At 44.3% G+C, this 19,735-nt stretch overlaps 1 protein-coding gene across 1 annotated transcript in view; it reads left to right on the top strand.

Moving 5' to 3' along the window:
• The first annotated feature begins 5,265 nt into the window (after positions 1-5,265).
• Positions 5,266-19,735, top strand: part of MUC6 (mucin 6, oligomeric mucus/gel-forming) — a 47,859-nt gene continuing 33,389 nt past the window's right edge. Inside the window, exons 1-6 of the mRNA XM_019550999.1 lie at positions 5,266-5,344; positions 7,608-7,637; positions 8,430-8,483; positions 12,680-12,920; positions 14,567-14,693; positions 17,317-17,404. Of these exons, the coding sequence (XP_019406544.1) occupies positions 5,266-5,344; positions 7,608-7,637; positions 8,430-8,483; positions 12,680-12,920; positions 14,567-14,693; positions 17,317-17,404 (619 nt within the window). The remainder of the gene's footprint in view (positions 5,345-7,607; positions 7,638-8,429; positions 8,484-12,679; positions 12,921-14,566; positions 14,694-17,316; positions 17,405-19,735) is intronic.

Here is a 19,735-nt window from a genome sequence, read left to right as displayed (position 1 = left end):
TGCTTTGAGAGAAAGGATGTAGATGCCCACCTTCCAGAGAGGTTTCCAGGATGTGGATTCCGAGTGGACTCCAGATCTGAGAGAGTTACTTAGGGGATGTCATTTCCTTGGTTAGTCTCCTTGGGTGCCTATATACATACTCCAATCTGTTCTGATTAGGATGTGTTGGAACAGACTTGATTAATCAGGTTGTCTGGAGTGTTCTAATTAAAATGGTCCAGCATGCTGCAGTGTCTCATACGGTCAGCGTCCCACATTTCAAAATGATGGCAGGGGCAAGCTCTAAAATGCACCCCCCACACACCTCAGAGAACGTGTATAGCCACAATTCATGCCCAGACAAAGGGCACACATGTTGCAGGTTGGTTACAAGTAGCTTGGGCAGCTGCTGTGTGTGGCACATGGAAGACAGGGGAAGAGACAGACAGTACAGTGATGGGTAAGACAAGGAATGAAACAGAGAGTAGCAAATCAGACAGGCAGCATAGGTCAGGAAGCAGAAAACAAAGCAGCCAATCAGGCAGAGGAAGGGGATGGGAGTGGCATTTGGGGAAAGTGTGGAGCTAATTTGTAGCACAACTACCAAGAAGGTTGGCCTCCACTGGACTAGGCTATAGGCTATTTGGGTGTACATGCCAATGAACATTAAAAATTTAGTATTAATTAGACCACTCAGAGAGGAAAAGACTTGAGTTCTGGTCCCTAATCCAAAGACTGCTTCTCTTGTCTACATCACCCAGTCTTTGGATAAAATACATAAACCCTCCTTGGAGCAGAGTCTCTTTCCCCTCCGGTGAATGCCCTAATTATAAGCAAAGGAACATGCTCCCTCTCTCTGGCTCCACTTGAACAGGACTGGTGGTGAATTCGCCACCTAGAATGGTCTGCAGCATGATGGTTAGGGCACTCTCAAGGAGAAGCAGGGTTGAATCTCCTCTGGCAGATAAGGAAATTGAATGGGAGTCCACTATATCCTGAGTGACTGTCCCAGCCATTTGTCTATTATATTAAGGACGACAACCACCACCTCTTCCAGGTGTGGTTTAAAAAAACAATTCCTGAGCACTCCTTTGAGAGAAAGGATGTAGATGCCCACCTTCCAGAGAGGTTTCCAGGATGTGGATTCCAGATCTAAGAGAGGTACTTAGGGAACGGCATTTCCTGTTCAGCATACAGACTGGTTTAGACACTGTTCAAACATGTTTAACTCACTCCATGTACAGCATAGGGAGCCTAGTTGTCACTAAAGATGCAGGATACTACTCCAAGGCTAGACACTTAAATATTAAGCATTTCTGTGCCCAAGTCCTTTATTGGCATCTGTATAATGGGAATAACAGTATATACCTACCTCACAGAGAAGGTCCAAGGGTGAATACACATTAAGAATGTGACACATTGAGGTGCTAGCGATGGAGGCCATATAAACATGATGTGGTAGACAGACTGTGTACTCAGCTGCCAACATAATGATCCATGATCTCATCAATGGTCCCAAAATCTCTCCCTTGCAAGGAGCCATTTTGTGAGCCAGAAGTTTTAATATAACAATTTTATGTTTTAGACATAATTCCCATATTTCAGATGAGATCAAAAAAGCAATAGTTCTCAAGAAAAACTTTAAAATATAATAATCATTTCTGAGGGGGACCTGCACTTAATTCTGGGCTGAGCACTACTGAATTTGGCTGGAGTGGAAGTTTAGGACTAGATTAATGTAGGACTTAAACACAAGCTTGGCACTGCAACTCCTTTTAGACCCAAGCACTTGGTCTGAAATTCAAAATGCAACTTTAGGCATATATGGGGCCTGTATAATACATGGGGAGAGTAAGGTACATCAGAAGGATGATCCAAAACAAACTCATATTTAGGGGCAGGCCATCTAGAATAAGCCAACAAGGAAAATCTAAGCATAAGGGTTTGTCTGAATGTGTGCCTTTGCTGGAGTTTAGGCACCTGACTGTGGGCTACAGGGAGGCAACTGTCCACTTGGGTTCCAAAACCCAGAGTCTTTTCATGACACAAGACCCAACTTGTCTTTCAAATAATTGCTTGCTTTTAAAACACAGCTGCTAGAGGTCATGGTGTCCACATTTATATAACAGCCTGGCAACTAGATCATGCTTGCAGGGGGCAAGTGACCTGGGTTCTACAACCTCTTCTGTTTGAAGCAGGTCAAATCCATATTTTTCAGCTGTAGAGAGGGCCCTAGCTACTAAGGTCTAGGTGAAGTGCAGGTGGTGTACCCTCCACCTTCCGTGTTGAAGTTGAGCTACTAATCAGAAAGGAATACAAAAGAGAGAGTGCAAGAGGGTACCTAAACTGTAGCCTAGTGGCTACAATGATTTCTTATGAGGGGAGTTATCCGACCTCCTGTTTCTGCTTCAAGGACTTTTTATGCATTTTAAAATACATATTCATTGAATTTAAAACTCTGGAATGGGCTTCCAAGGGAAGTGGTGCTCTCCTCTGCCTTGGGGGTCTTTAAGGGGAGACTGGACAAACACCTGGCAGGGGTCATATGACCCCAGATCTCTCTCCTGCCCAAGGCAGGGGGTTGGACTGAATGATCTATGAAGATCCCTTCTGACCCTAAAAACTATGAAATGATGAAAAAATCCAAAACCTGGAAACAGAAACCAGAACTCAACTACTAGCTGTGAACTCTAACCCCTGGACCAGTGTATACTAGAGCAGGCAACACCCCCACGACTGCTACATTTTGTGAGAAACCCAATCCTTTTGGTGTGTGTTAGGTGTACCCTAACTATATATTTCACCATGTGGCTTCCATGATAAAACAAGTAGCTCAATCAGAGGGAAATCTGCATTGTGTTGCTCCACTGTGAGCCCAAACTACAGCCCCTGTAAGAAATGTACTGATAGGGAAACGCAGCTTAATATTTTGTTGAACTGAACTAAAATCAAACTCTTCAGGTCAATTCAAAACCAAAAAATGAAAAATCTTTCACTAAAAAATTCTTGACAAAATAGAAGATTTTCAGCAAAAATGTAGAAAACATCACTTTTCTGAACAGTTTCTATCAGCAAACCATTCCAAAAGAAAATCCCTGGCCAGTTTTAGACACATAGGGTTTCCATGAAAATGCCTTTTAGTGCAAGTATAGCACCTGGAATGTTATACATCTGTCAAAAGATTTAAAAGAATACCAAGATGCTTTAAATAATCTCTTCAGAACTAAGAATGTCAAGAAGAACATTTTTCAAATAGCAAAAATCACTGCATTAAATAGTTTGACTAGATCAAATCTGATAGGATCAGCAAATTGGTCCATATTTTATACACCAGAATTTTTGGAGCCGAAAATTTAACACAGGTTTAAGGAACACAGGTTTAATGCACCCAGTTCTCCATGATATTTGATAGTAATGTCCTCAATGATTATTCCAAGAAACTAAATAAGAGTAGACTAAATTTAACATTTGGACTCTGGCTTTCTGCAACTCTGACAGCATTCAAAGACAGCATGCTATTTATTATGAGCTCAGTGATTTAAAAAGTTTGGGGAATCAAAAGTTTAGACCTTATGTTTTACATCATTCTCACAAGAGGAGTCTTCTTCAGAACTGACCTCAGGAGTCTTTCTAATGTCCTCCCAACCAAATACATGCAAGAGCCAGTTGTAACCACTCTTGATGTCTGTTGTTAAGAGTAGAACAGATTCAGTTTTCATGTTTTGGGTTTAGTTGGTACACCTGCTGATAATGGATTCTTGAATAAAGAAATGTGTCTGTACCAAAGGGACCTGCCAAATGTTCAAATTAAAGCTGGAGAGAAACCAACTATAAAGTTGTTACACATTTCCAAGCACTAACTTTGTAGCTGGTCAGCTCGTTGTATAGCTGGATGAACAGTTTTATGGCATTATAATTGCTTTGCATGTATGGCCAATCTATATTTATTATGCAATTAACCAGACATGTGGCTGGTCTCACTTTGCACATATGACCAGTCTAAATTTATTGCATGAATAACCAGTTAATTGCATAATATATGTAGTGTGTGGCAGGGGCCAAAGACTATACAAATTCAACAGCCACAATGGGCCTGAATCCTCAGCTGTCAGATAGCCAGAATACCTGGCTCTCTGCTACTCTGTTTGGCCTCTTTTTGTATGGGGAACAGGCCAGAATAAGAAGAAAAATGTCGGTGGCACAATGTAAGCTTGCATAACCCATCTGCTGTAGCTCTAAGTTGGCACAGCATGGAACAGCCAGTGATCTGCTTTTCCTTAAATTATGCCAGGAGCTGTCCAGGGCTCCACAGATTCCCTATGGCTTTACAAAGCAGAAGTAAAGACAGATATTATTAAGTCTGTCTTTTCTATGTCTTAGGGATTAGTACGTGATGCAAAGATGGAGGAAACTGACTTTTACTTCTATAAACTCTACAAGCAGTAACTCTTTCTCATGCAACAGGATTCTTTTAAAGATATGATTCCCCTGGGCTCTGTTTGATTGAAATATCAGGATCTCTCCCATGTGCCTGGCATCTATGAACGTTCCAGAAATATAATGTAAAATATGGAACATTGCAGGTGGCCAAGGTACAGGGTCTCACAGAAGTGCAACAACTTAATTTTGAACTTGTTCCTTCTTGCAAACATTTTTGCAGAATGTAACTTTTCACAGTCTTTTGCCTTGCTACAATTTTGATTCCTCAAGAAAAAAATTGAGGATTCAAAAGCTGCACTGAAATGCATTCAGACAGCATTACCAATCATTGCATTGATTATTTGCTCCATCAAGTTCTGCTTAATGCAGACAGAAGATGAAATCTGAGAGGAAAAGCTATTTTAAGCAATGATGAGTACCTTAAATATAGCACCATATAGAACAGGAGAGAGAACCTGACTCCTCCTTTCTCTCTCTGCCATGAACCATGTGGTTAGTCTTGCTCCAGCATCCCTCAGGGAATGTAACTAGGTTTCAGTTATTATTTACACTTAATAAATATCTCGGTACCTTCATATTAAGTTGTGTGGGGTAAGAGAGCAGTAGATGCAGAGGAATATTTAATTTCTCCAGGATACGCTTTGCTTTTTGTCATTTTGCTTCTTATCACCAGTTGAAAAAGATTATTCATTACAAGCACAATTACTGTTCTTCTCAGTATCACTGCTGTACAGCATACATCAAAGATGGGATATTGCTCTTAGAACTGATCCTGCTAGTTTTGAAGCATTTCATAAGGAAATGAATATTCATCTCCTTTTTTCTTCTGGGGATAATTTATATATGATGCTTTTCCGATTCACAGGATATGAAGCAAGATATATGCCCCATCAGTTTTACCAGAGGCAGAAGTTTCTGAGAAGAGGTAAGAGCTTTGCCTACTGTTAAACGTGTGGTGCAGGGCACATTTACATGAGAGGTTTACTGAGCAGTAGACTAATTAGCTGCGCACTAAATGTCCCAGCATCTACACGTGTCCCTAGGCTACAGTAAATTAATAAACTCTGCAAGAGGGTAGTAATTGTAAATATAAATACTATCCTGCTGTGCAGGAAAGACTTCACAGGAGTGCACATGTAGACACTGGAGGGACTGGCTGGGGCACAAGGATGCTTCAGTGCAGGGGCTGCCTGCCTTCTAGCCCTGAACTGAAGCACCCTTGTGCCCCGGCCAGCCCCTCTGCAGCATGTTAAGCTGGGGAGAGCAGCTCCAGACTGGCAGGCTAATACCCAGGGCTCCCTGCCAGCTGGGCCTGCTCCATCCCAGTTTATCATGCTGTGATCCCGGGCACACATGCAGTCGTGTACCCAGCAACAATAAGCTCCAGAGCAATAATCTCTGGATCTTATTGCTGTGCATTGATAGGCACACATAGACATGCCTGCAGAGATGTAGCCAGAATCAGGGACTTCTGTATACTGTACAAAACACATAGCAAAAGATGCTATGTGTCTGGATGTCTCTCTGGATCTTGTCATTTCAAACACTGCCTCGCTATCTTTAGAAAATTATCTTTGAAGACTCTGCCTAGAGATAAATATAGCAATTTCTCTGAGCATGCTGTCTCATGCAAATCAAAAGCTACAGTGCTTTGCCATGTTAGATCTTGCCTGGTGACAGGCAAGTTTTTCTTACATTATGGGTTATTTAAAAGATACTAGATCTGAACGCAGCAAAATATCCGTCATGTATAGAATACATGTGTATAATACATTCTAAAGTAGAGACTTGCTATACTATAAAATGGACTCCCATTTGTCAGAAAAGTACCTTCCCAGAGTTACATTATGACCTCAGTTTACATGGCTGTACAGGAGAATAGAAACATCCTTCCCCTTGCACAACCCCTGCATGGGCTACACCTCCACGCACTTTGTACGGCTTCCCCAGCATCGTAGTCCCAATAATGCTAGAAGAACAGAAGCTCTTTCTTCATTACTCTCCCCTCCCCTAGGCAGCAGGGAATAAGCAATGCAGTAACTCTGCCCATGGGTGACTGGTGCTTCCCAAGTCTGGGGGGGGGGCACCTGCAGACGCCGGTGGCGGTGTTGGCAGCGGAGGCAGAGCTGGCAAGCACCCACAGCAGGCAAAGCTGGTGAGCACCTGCAGATGCCACCAGTGGCAGTGGCCCTGTCAGGGGAGGCACGTGCCCCTTGTGCTCCCCTTACCAGCCTATGACTCTGCCCATCATGCAGTCAGGATGGGAAGAAAAGCAGAGCAAAATGTGCTACCTCCCAGAAAAAGGGCTGTAAGCAACAGCTCTATCCTGATGCGAACATGACATTCTGGGGCATATTGTGTCCCTCCATACTACTTTCAGATCCCCCTGGGGTAGGTGGTCCAACTTTCTGCCCTACTGTCAAAGCTTATCACACTTCCAGACCAAGCAAGGATGACAGTATTAGCTCAGTTAAATCTAGAGTCCAGGGGCGGGCAATTATTTTGGGCAGAGGGCAGCTTACTGAGTTTCAGCAAGCCATCGAGGGTCGCATGACAGGCAGTCCAGGGCAGATAAATGTTACTTTTCTAAATTTTTTAGGGGCCCCACAGGCCAGATAAAATTTTAGCTTTGCACCACAGCATAGCGATTGTGATACATTCTGTTCTAATTACGAGGAGATAGTTTCTGAAGGCAGTGGATTAATAGTGTTCACTAACCATTTGGTTGTAGGCAACCAAAACAGCATTAAATCTATGATAACATAGTGCAAAAGGACCAAATGAGACATTATCATTCTACTGAGATACAATACAGAAGATTAAAACTCCTTGCATAGTTACATTAGAAAAAACTCATAACAACTTTTTAAGTTTAAAAAAAAATAGACATCTGTTCTGTCTTGGATAAATAATCTATCATTCTCATTACTTGAAATTCTTTCTGGACAAGTTGTAATAATCTATTTTCCTCAAGTTCTATCTTAAATTATTGTGTCTTCTTTCTCTGGGCTGTTAAAAGTAGCAATGTTCTACCCAGAAGTGTTTTCATTTCATAGGTGGCTGACGAGATAATTGAATTTAGTTTTTTAGTTATGGAGAATTCAGAATTGTATGGTTTAAGACACTTATATTTCCCAATATAATTATATGAAGATGTAACTAAACTGTAACACTTTGTGTTCTCTTAGGTAGAGGAGGCAATGAATGGCTTGAACCAGGTAAGTATTTCACACACCGTCATCAAGTTAAAAAAAAAAGAAAGGATCTTGAAGGAAGCAAAATTCCCGAAGTTTTCTCTTTTACCATTTCTATCTCTGCTCCCTGTTTACTACTGCCCTATAGGCCAAAATCAAGGTGCAGAGATAGACAAAATGATAAGGTTAATGGAAGTTACTAAGCAAAAATAAAACTGACAAGAACAATATATATATCACATGTAACTCCAAACTTGAATGAGTTTATCAGCATTCCCAAATGCAGTAGTATAACTACAGGGTAGGTAAGTAGGGAACCAGCTACAGGCATTGATTTAGGCAAGAAGGACACCAAAATGGTATCCCTTGTTGAGTCCAAGCTGCCATCACTTCAGCAGTGACTCATGTTTGTGGAGCTCATGCCAAACCATAAACAGCCTGTGAGCCGACTGAAGCTGCAGTGATTGCTGCACAAAGAGATAAGCACTCAGCATATCCCTCGTTTTCTGGCATTCAGCACCTCATCTTCCCCCCAGCCAGGGTATCCAAATTCCTGGTTATACCTCAGCCCAATAGCTATTTATGTACAACTGAATTTTAATGAAATATTTTACTCCAAGTTATGACATTGTTCCTATTTATGGGAAAAAGCACTTATTCCAGAGTTATGTTCACAAGTCCAAGCCAATTCCTTCACAACAAGCTTCAAGCAAGCTAACTTATTGCTAACAGATCCAAGCTGAGCACAGCATTAATACTAAATCATGCAAGGTTTAACTTAAAAGACTATAGAAATAACCAATTCCTATTTTCCAGGAAGCAACTTCCAAGAGTACAGGAATTTAGAGGAAGAAGCTACCCTGCATTCAGGTACTGAATTGTTAAAATAATATTGCTTCACCTACCCTAGATAAAAGCCACTGAGAATTTTAAAAGGGTCTCTTGAGAGGGGGTTATGGTAAATAATGTATTCCTTACAGAGGGTTAAAAAATAAATTTAAAAAAAACATGAAAAATGTTAATGTTTTGAAGTGGTTTCAACACTGAAGGCTTTGAAAGAAAGTAGTATGATTTTTTTTAAAAAATCATTTATTTAAAACAGGTGTTCTAAAAACTTGAAAACTTGTGCTACGGGACCTTTGGATTAAAATTTATTATGAACTAAATTATGAATGCTCTTATTTTTAAAACACTGCTACAGGTAAATTCTTACTTGATTTTACAAAATTGCTATGAAGAAGAAGCCCAAAATATTGAAAATTAAGTCTCTGAGACTGATCATGCAACTACCTAAGCAGATATTTGACTTTACTGACACGGCTGACTGGTGCCTCCTGAGTCTGCGGGGGCAGCAGATTGCGGATGGGGGGCGGGATCCAGCCGCTGGTTGCTGACAGGGTGGGGAGGGGGTCCCCCCAGAGGCTGATCACCAAGCCAGTGGCAAAACCAGGAGTGCACTTCCCTTGGCACTTCCAGTTTCGCAGCTGGTACTTCCAGGGGGTGCACAGCCGATCTCAGGGCATGTACGTGCACCTGCTTGCACCCCCTACATGTCGCCAATGTTTACTGACATAATGCATCCCATTAACTTTGATGGGACTTCTCATCTACTTAAGTATAAGTGTAACTGCTTGCAGTGACAGGATGTATGTATTACTACTACAACCAAAAAAGGGTCTCAGTGGGAGCATCTGCATGTCCAGTTAATGAAATGCAACAGACTCTGGAGCAGTTTCTGCTGGAGTCAGTTGTACCCAGGTGCAGCGTCTACACATGCACCTGGGACAGCAGCAATTTGAGCTGGGGCGGAGCAAGCCCCCGGCTGGCTGGGCTGATGGGTATAGGTGGTAGAAGTGGGGACTAATGGAGCTTAGCCACCCCCAACAAATGCGGGGCAGCGGTAGGCCAGCAAGGCAGCCCAGCCGAGGGATTCTGGAGCAGCAGGGGTGGGGAGGGAGTGGGGCTGGGGCTAGGGGAGGGGTAGGTGCTGTACAGCTGGAGAAGTGCAGGACTGAGCCATGAGTGGCTTGCCTGGGGGCACAGTTCCTGCTGCTACCCACACCCCAGGAAATACGGGGGAGTTCATGCGGTTGGGCAGGCTGCCACTGCATACTAGGGCCAGAGCTGCACCAAGATGTTCCTGGAGGTGGTGGGGCAGGGTGGGCTGGGAAGAACCCAGTGCAGCCTTTGACCCAGCCCACAGTGGCACCCTGCCCTGTCCCATGCAGATCTGGGGGCACACCCCCTCCATGCACTCCTGGGATGCATGCAGTGGTGGAAGCCACCATCCCCTCCCCAAGCCCCCCCCAATTTTTTTCTCACAATTAGTATGGCTGTTCAGCATCTACAAGTGTGATGCTGTGCAGTAAAGTCCTTCACCATAAGACTCTACTGTCCCAGAAAGTAATATCCTACAGTGGAGTTAATTGGTTTACTGGCCCTAATACTGGTTCATATGTAAACTGTGAGTCTTTACTGCAAAGTTAGTCAACTCCACAGTAAAGCGCATGTGTAGATGCATCCAGTGTCATAAAGTTTCTGTCTCTTCAAAGCAAAAGAGCTTCCCTGTTAACAAAAGTAATACAAGTTTAATAGTAACCAAAAGCTCTGAAAATACAGTGAAAGCTTTGTTATCCAGCATGAGTGGGGTAAGAAGGGTGCTGGTTAAAGTTTTGGTTATCTGGGTTTGCACATGGCAGCAGTGGCAGTGCAGGGTGGTGGATGGCAGCGGTTACTGCTGCATGCAAACTCCTCCCCCTCTTCCCTGCTGCGTCTGGCTGGCCAGGCAGCACCTGTGTAGCCCGCAGAGGAGAGTCGCTGCCCTTGCTCCTCCCCCCCCCTCGGCCCTGCTCAAGAAATACTTGATGCAGTTGCTTGAAATTCCAGTTAATAGAGTATTCCAGTTAGTAAAATGCCAGTTAACCCAACTTCTACCGTACTGAATTTTACCACTAAAAACTTTCCTGACATCTAGCCCTCATTAAGTTTGCATAAGGAACCCCTTGAGGTCATACAGTCCAACTCCCTACTCAGAGCATGATTATCCCTGTTTAGACCATTCCAGACCAGAGGTTGGCAATGTTTTCTACCAGCAGGACCCAACTCAGATCTGAGGTGGGTTGGCACTAGGACCCATTTGCTTTTTCTTCCCATCACCCAAGTGTGGCATGCTGAAAGCAAAGCTCCACTGCTACTGAAAGCCCCACTGCCCAGTTGAGGCATGATACCACGAAATCTCCCTGCCTACTTCTGCCAAAGCCACTACTGCCTGACTGTGGCACTGCATGGGAAGTCTCCTGTGGCTGAGTGTTGCCAAAGCCAAGGCTCCGCAAGCCAGATCCAAAGGCTCTGCAGACTGGATCCAACCCATGGACCATAGACTGCTGACCCCACTCTAGCCAATATGGGTATGGTTATGTGTTACATCTAGCACGTTATATTTAGATCCTAATAAGCACTAATACAACTGCAGCTGGAAACAGACATCTTTGGTGGAGTGCCATCAGCTATGCCACCATGTATTGTGCTCCAGGGAGGTTCAACTTGGGATGTGTCTGCAAGCAGGGAAAACTCAGGTTCCCCACTCTATGTTTGCAGGACCCTGGGGGGAAATCCCTCTGCAACAGATTTTCCCACTCCCACACATTTACAAATATGGTAGGGGAGACTTGCACTGGGGTCTCTGCTCAGAGGGAAATCTATCTGCAAAGGATTTCCCTGCACAGGCCTGCAAATGTGGGGGACAGGAGAGGGGAGGTGATTCCCCCTCCATGTTTGCAGCCCACAATCCGCACTGCTGCCAGTAATGCATGCCTGTTGTCCTGTGGGCTAGCTCTGTGTGCTCCTAGCTCCTGCAGTCTCCGATTCAGCTCCTGCACCTTGGAGCCATTGTGATATGTGTAAACCAGGAGAAGTAGCCACATCCCTCTGGGGTGCAGGCAGAAGCTGCCTGCTGCAAGGGAAGCTAATGCCTGAGTCCAGCTCCAGGCATAGCCCTGAGGGACATGTTCAGGTTTTTGGTGCCCCATGGGGGCCCCACACAATGGCAGCATCTGTGTGTGGCAGGGGGAGGGGGCACAAGAGCTCACTGCTTTGGGGGCAGTGTAGAAGGCTGGGATGCCCATGCCAAGCCCTGATTTCTCCACAAAGACTCAGGCTCCAGTGTCTGTCCTCTATCCCTGAAGCATCACTGTTTCCCAGTCCATGCTGGCAGGACTTTTGTGTCCAGCCACGAGGCACCCAGCTCTTCTCCCTCCCCCCACGAGCCAGCTCTGCACTACCCATGTTGCCCCAGGTTATGCACAGGGACACACATGCTCCGAAAGGTGGACAGGAGATGTGTGGGGTGGGGGGAGATGAACTTGGCCACAGGACAAGGAGACTCCAAGCACCACCTGCTATGCTCAGACATGTTACCTCCCTGCCAGCCACACCTGCCCTTGCCCTGAGAGCAAGCAAAGAGGAATCCTGCTTCCCACACACGCAATACCCAAGCATTTCTGCTTTCTGACAGTCCCAGTGAGCAGAAGCAGGGAGAGCAGGGTTGCCACATATCTATACATTTCACGGGCACTGAAATATTTTTACAGACTTTATGGACTCAGGTTTTTAACCCCTTCTTTTACAGATTGTCCATAAATTTACAAATGGTTGGCAACCCTGGGTACAGTTTTGGGGGTGCAGAGGATGAAAATTACTATGATATTTTTTCCATATTGTCTGTGCCCCATAAATACATAGATGGCCTCCAGGGGTGTCAGAGTGCCTTTCATAGTACTGTGTTGATAAACTTTTAGGAAGAGAGAAAAATAAAATGATTTAGTGGAAATGCCATTTATTTACAAGAATAAGGGAAAAGTAGTACAGGCCCTTTACATACTATGGGAAATATTCTACCTACATTGCAAAAGACAAAAAATCCATGGGGTCTGGCAGCTATTTACATTCTAAGCCCATCAGCTTTTCCTGCTATTAGGATCTGCATGCTAGTGTTTAGAATAGATTTCAGTATCAGCACACATAGCACAAAATAACCTTAATTCATCTTGTCTTTCATGTCTTAACAGCATTGAACAAAGGCGTGTGTTCTACCTGGGGTGGAGGGCACTTCTCAACCTTTGATAATTTTCTGTATGACTTCTTTGGCTCCTGCAACTACATTCTTGTCACCATATGTGGTGATGTCGCCCCAGACTTCAACATTCAATTCCGCCGTGGCCTTAACAAAAAAATTGCAAGGATCATAATAGAGCTTGGACCTACCACCATCACCATTGAAAATGGCAACATTTTGGTCAAAGACACTGGGTAAGACTCCAGGATAAATGAAAAAGACAGTGCTTAAGGAAAGGTGAGGAGTCTGTCAGTCACACTATATTGGTTTGTCAGAAGGCAGGCCAGAGGGGCACTAACTTGATCAGAAAGGCATGTTTTATAGGCAACGGCCAGAAGTCTGTCTTTCTGAAGAAGTTAGTTTCTAAAGTGCTGCCCTGCCCTGCCTTCGGACAGATTTCGGACTAATATGACTACTTCTTTCCACTAAAAAGGTAGATGACTGAAGTACAGAGAAAACTCAATCTACTATATGCCCAAAGTCAATGAATAAGCTATAAAAGTTAAATGTAAAACCACCTAACCAGACATTGACCTCATCTCCTCTTGCTAAAGCAAGCTATAACCCTCAGATAAATATTTAACTGACAGTCATTTGAATTAAGTATTGAAGATAGTTTTGCAAAATTTAGTGAAGAGAGGCAGAATGAAATCCCTTTTTCCTCTCCAGTTTCAAACTCACCTAGATCCGCTCATGCCTTCAGTAAAAAGAGAAACTGAGAGATTTTGCTGCATCTTTTTTTCAGCTCAGATAAGCTAGAACATCAGTGATTGTGAACTCTCTTGCTCAAGTGACAAAAACTCCCAATCTTCCATGGTCACCATCTGTTCACATTACTCCTAGAATGATCCCCTCCAGAAAGCAGGAATTTAAGGAATTAGACTACAGGGAAGCTTTGGGAAATGTATTGGCTGGGTTATGCTTCAGTCATTTGTATAGACTGGCCTCCAGAGAGTGAAATTCCCCTTAAGAAGTTTCAGCATTGTTTTCCAGCTAGGCAGCACTAAATTTTAACTGTAAACACACAGAATGGATGTCTATTGGGAATCTATATTTTATTTTGTACAATGGTCACTAGCAGAAGGAGATGACTTTCAGTTATACCTCAATGTATTGAACTGCTCTAAGAAAAAAAAAACCTAAGGTTTTGAATTAGCCTTCAAGGGTACCTTTGGAAATGAAAGGCACTAGCCCCCATAGCCTGCTTTTTAAGCTTGTTATTCCTAGAGTATCAATTAAATAAGTATATTTTATAGCTAAATATATTAGTTCTTTATCATCAGAGTCCTGCAGGGCTACAGCTCAGCCACCAGAACCCAAGCTTCATCCTGCAACCTAAGTCTTGTGTGTATCCTTGAGATTGTTAGGGTCCCACACTAGTATAAATCTTGTTTTAAAAGACTTTGGCTCAAATAACCTTCTCTGGACAATCAGCAGCCATTACTCTTTACAGAGACTGTGTGTGAAGATGTGAAAATCCTGCTGCTTTAGAAAAAAAACAAATCAAGTTGGGCACAACAAGAAGTATATAGTATTTTTTACTCACAACTCATGTGTACAAGTCTACTTCCCTTTCCCCTGGCCAACTTTTAATTGTATAAATTGGAACCTAAGTGTGGATTACTAGCCTTTTATTCAAAAACAGTGGATTGTCTTGCATTGGGAATCATTTTCAAGATGCCTTGAAAAGTCATTGCTATAAAATAACAAAGCTCGTTTTGTACTGATGCCAAGTTATGTATACAGATAGCTTATCTCCATTAGCAACAAAACTGTTCAGTAGCACCTGGCAAAACATCCATATATTGCTGTGATAAAGCCATTTTCCCTCCCATTACAGTATTATCAAGTTGCCATATACCAGCAATGGTATCCAGATTTCACCTTTTGGACACAACATCCGCATGGTGGCCAAGCTGCTGGAGATGGAGCTGGTAGTCATGTGGAACAATGACGACTATCTCATGGTGAGTTAAATGTCATCATGAAGACAAAGAAATTTTCCCTTGATTGCTAGAATGCTAAAATTACCCTATTCCAAAAGGACTGTTTTTGCATGCATTCATTATTTTTGTATCTGCTGGAAGATTGAATGTACCCCTTAAAGGCCTTAAGCATATGGAATTATGACTCATAGGCCTAAATTGCAGTGTAAGAGCGTACTCACTTTATTGATACGGTTATAAGGAACTAAGCATTTACTCACTTTATTGATACAGTTATAAGGAACAGTTGTTGTATATAAAAACACACAAAATCCATTTTTTTCTCATTGGTTATAGCACAGATTAGTCACAGTTGCTCCCATTACCCTCAGGTGCTTTTCTTCGTAGACGATGTAACAGTAGGACTCTAGATATAGGAATAAATGATTTGGAATTAAGTTGAAGACCACAGTTGTTCTGACAGTATGATCTGGATAGTGCTCACAACCTTTAATTAAAGAAATGCATTATAGCTTATGACAGACCAGGGATTATTCCAGACCATTATCTTGTACTTCCTTGCAGGAAACCCAAACCTGCCATCAGGTCATTGCCTACTAGTTCCAGATGACTGAACAACCACAGATTTGGGAAAGGGAGAGGGCTTTTTTAAAGCAGGTGTATCTGTATTTCCTCTACTGACATTTATAGTCATTACTCTTAGTTCTGTTTCCAAATAATTTCTCCCACAGCCAATACCTTTTTATCCTGACATGTTGTTTATCCTCAGATACTACACTGGCGACAATTTTAGATGTCCTAACCTTCTGGAGTCTTCAACACTTCTAGCTACAACCTTTCTTTGGCAATATTTCTCCTCTAGTCCCAACCTCCTTGAAAAGGGAGTTGAGACTGACTTTTATAGGCCCTAGACCACTCCCACTGCCAGCATCAGTGGTTAATTGGAGCCACCTGCTGTTTCACATGTTTGTGGGTGTTTGGTCTTCCCCCCAAGCTCCCCCTGAGCCATTCACACACACAGATTTTCCCCTGCCACATTTTCTCTTCCCTCTCCTTTAGATAAACTGAGATAAGTACTGTAGCAGTACTTATATTTTAAGTCTGAAATATAAAATGCCACCTCACTATATTGACACTAGGATCTTTCATACTCTGCAGGCACCCTGCTCCTCCATGGTTGATTTTTAAGGATAAAAGTTTTCCCATGTGCACAGTACATGACCACTACCTGCCAAGTGACTTTTCTATAGTAGTATTTAGTCTCTGGTAAAAAAAAAAAAACTTTCCTGGCAAGTCGTATATTTCTACTTTTCCCTTTCTATCACATCTTTGTGAAGGACAAATGCAAAAGTGCAGTAACACAAAGCGTGTGAAAATTGGGATTACAATGCACTGTTATGGCTGTGAAGTGGACAGTACTACCCAGCCCTCATATTTGTTTTTCTGTAGCAAATGGACCGAACCATCTCTTTAGAGATCCTTCCTCTTTTTCATCTAAATGGCAACTCTTTCAGGTGCCTGCTTCAAAGTGGTAGTTGTGGCATTTACTTGTGGATAGCACTTTTATTTCCCAGCGGCATGTATGCATAAATATGTATGCACATACCAATACACACCAAAAATATAAGCAGCCCAAAATCCAGGTGCTAGACAGAGGAGGAAACCCCTCATATTTTAGCCTCTGTGGTTTTCCGGGTGAATATCCTAACAACTCATTTCCAGGTTTTAGCCTCCCTGCCCTCCCCTGCCTGCCCAGAGGAGGTTTGCATCTGCATTTCTCTGACTTGCCAGGAGCAGCTCTGACTACAGCAGAGATCACATATGATTCAGGCTCCTCCCTGGTGCTCCATTTGAAGATGGTTTCCCCTTGGGAAACCACAAGAGGGAGATATGTTGTGTTACAAGGAAAAGAAAAGGCCAGAGGGTATGCGACTCAGTGAAATGGCTGCTGCCTAGAAAGAGAAGAGGGCTTGGATTTGAGCCTGGAGCTTTTTTCCCAGAGAGGCAAAGACTCCTGGCCTGCCCTCCATTCTTTTTTCCCAATGACTTAAAAATACAAGGGACAGTAGCTCAACTTCACAAGGAACATTGGAGAGGGCCCTGAAAAAAGCAGGAACAGTGTATGTGGCTGCAGCATGCACTGCCTGAAACTGGAGCCTGGCCAGGCAGAGCCACACTCTGGCTGCCAGCCACACACTGTGCACCTGGATTGCCACTGCTGTAACCTCTGAAGGCCCCCAGGACCCCAGGTAAAGCTGTTGGGGCCAGCCTAGGTGCTGTCCCTGGCCTCCCCTAACCCACTTATGGCAATTTGCCATACTCCAGAACAAGCATGAAGGGGTGCTCCCTGGGGACAAGTAGCAGTGGCACAACTATGTGCCATGGCTATTTGTCCCCAGGGAAATTCATATGCATGCTCATGGGGATGCACCCATATTCTTTTTTTTCAATACTTCATGGTTCATGGCACATCCAGTGGAATACACTGGAATGCCAGACTTGCATGTTTCATTGCCATCCTCTTCTCCCCTAATTAACTAAAAGCACTGACTTCATTGTGGCATCTCAGCTGAGGTTAGCTGAGAAGAACTGATAACCTAATAATGAAGTTTCCTTGGATATTTTTTCCCCTTTTTTATTTTAGGTCTTGGTTGAGAGAAAATATATGGGGAAGACTTGTGGAATGTGTGGGAATTTCGATGGGCAAGAACTAAATGAGTTTATGAATGACGGTAAGACATAAGACCAGGGTCAATAAAGGGAGAACAAATAAACGAAGTTAACAAGGAACTTTGATGCCTCGATCTAGGAAATCAGTAGGATGCCAATAAAATTCATCCCCAGATTGGTTAGTTGCATTCATGACTCTCCAGGTAACTGCCAGATATTACTTAAGATGTATTTCTTACTCTACAAAGCATCTAGGGGTCCTCAAAACAGCAATCAAAACCTCTTTGTGCCAGGCACAGTAGTAGACTCCACTCCCTGGCTCAGGAAACTTAGGCCTGATGACAACACACAATGAATGGATGAAAGAGCCAAAATGGGAAGGAAGGAAAATGAAGTGAGACATACATTTTTTCACAGAAAAGTATAACTTACTGCTTGCCCAATCATTATCAAAGGGGATGTCCGAGGGAGAGGGGAGGAGGGTGAATTGGGATGACCACCCCGGGCCCCATGCTTTGGGAGGCCCTGTGGAGCTGGGCGGAGCGGCTGCGGCAACTCTGCACCACTGCTGGCTTTGCATCCAGCCTCAACCCCCCCACCACTGCTGCCAATGGTGGTGGCAGCTTCTTTGGGTCTGGGGTGCATGGGATCAGAATAGGGATGGGGCCCCACATGGGCTGATTTGCCCCAGGCCCCGCACCCTGCTCAGGTTGGCTCTGAATGGAGGTATTGTGAGGTTTAAGAGGGGACCTGAAGAAGGATTTCATGGCTTTTCATAATTTGAAGAGTTTTAACCCACAAGCATAAGAGAAAACATGAGGATGCTTGTGAACCACCAGGAGGGATCTGGGTTTTCCATTCGCCATGGAAAAAGGCAGTAAAACCTGGATTTTCTCATTTTAAGGAGAAAACCACAGGAAATGGTGAGTTTCCCTTTGCAGGCTGGCAGAGTTCCAGCCTGCACAGGGCTGAGGGGTGGGGAGCAGGAGGAGGGCAGTCAGGCAGGGGGCACCATGTACATGTGCCCACGTACACATGCACATGGCTGCCAGGCAGCCTAGAAATCAACTCCCACACATACATCTAGTCAGGGAAATGGGAAAATGAGGCCCCCATAGTGACAGAGGGAGTGGGCAGGGCTGGGGCTGGGGCTGCTGCCCAGCCTGGGCAGTGTGCAAGGCTTTGGGCATAGGACCTGAATGGACAGCTGTAGGGCCTGGGTAGGGAGCAGAACAGAGGTGCGGGCAGCTCATCCAGGGGGCGGCTGTGGGATCTTGGCTTGGCTCACAGTGGTAGCATTAAGCTTCCCTGCCTGGCCACACTCTGCCCTGCTGCACTGGGTCCCTTTCAGTGGGCCATGGATGCCTCAGGGTGTGGGCAACAGGGCTGGCAGACTGATCCTACAGTGGACAGCCCAGGTCTACTAACCTGACAGGCTCTGCTCCAGCTGTGCCACATGTGGGGAGGAGGAAGTCAGGCTCCACACTCTGCTCCACTGCAGCCACTGCTGCCTCCCATGGGTGGAAGCTAGGGCTCAGATGCTGCTGGGAGGGGCAGGAGGCTGCAGACCCAGGCCCCCTCTGTGGGTGGAGAGTGGGTATGAGCAGTGGTGGGCGAGCTGTGGGTAAGGAGTCAGGGATTTTGGGAGGTTTTAGCAGAGAAGTTGTGGGGGGGAGGGAGGTAATCAGAGACTTTGCTATTTTAAAACAGAGGAAACCAGGATCCCTGGCCATCAGGCAGTAAAAGTGGTATGGCTGCCAGAGGAAAAGTAGATAAGATTAGAAATGTGACAATTTCAGAGGGGTTAACACATGCCAGATTTTAAATGAGAAAGACAGGAAGCTTCTGTTTAATGCAGTGAAGGATTTGAATTAGAGGAATTCAAGGAAAGAGTGAAATGTTCAGAGAACTGAGCCAGGAAAATGAAAAGTTTTGATTGGACTTTGGGGTGGGAGCAACACTGCAGTAATCAATACCTGCAAATTTGATGCCTTAGCCACTAGCTACCATGCTTCATTTGTTTCTGGAAATCAATGGGTGCCTTTAAACGTGCTCCGAGTGGGGGGAGGGGACACTTTAATTAGAGCAGCTCTTGGGAGCTCATTAGCATGCTCCAGCAGACTTGATTTATCAAGTCTGTTCTGACACATTCTAATCAGAACTCATCTGAGCAGGCATCGGGCACATGTATAGATGAGGGTAGAGTCTTATAGTTTCATAGCTGGTAGGGTCCGAAGGGACCTGAACAGATCATCAAGTCCGCCCCCCTGCCATGGCAGGAAAGAGTACTGGAGTCAAACAACCCCAGCAGGTGTACATCTAGCCTCCCCTTAAAGACCCCCAGGGTAGGAGCCAGCACCACTTCTCTTGGAAGTTGGTTCCAGATCCTAGCC

The sequence above is a fragment of the Crocodylus porosus genome, unplaced genomic scaffold, assembly GCF_001723895.1.
Source record: "Crocodylus porosus isolate Cpor-Errol unplaced genomic scaffold, CroPor_comp1, whole genome shotgun sequence".
Taxonomy (NCBI): Eukaryota; Metazoa; Chordata; order Crocodylia; family Crocodylidae; genus Crocodylus; species Crocodylus porosus.
The sequence above is the reverse complement of the archived record's forward strand: the minus strand, read 5'-3'. Positions and strand labels throughout refer to the sequence as shown.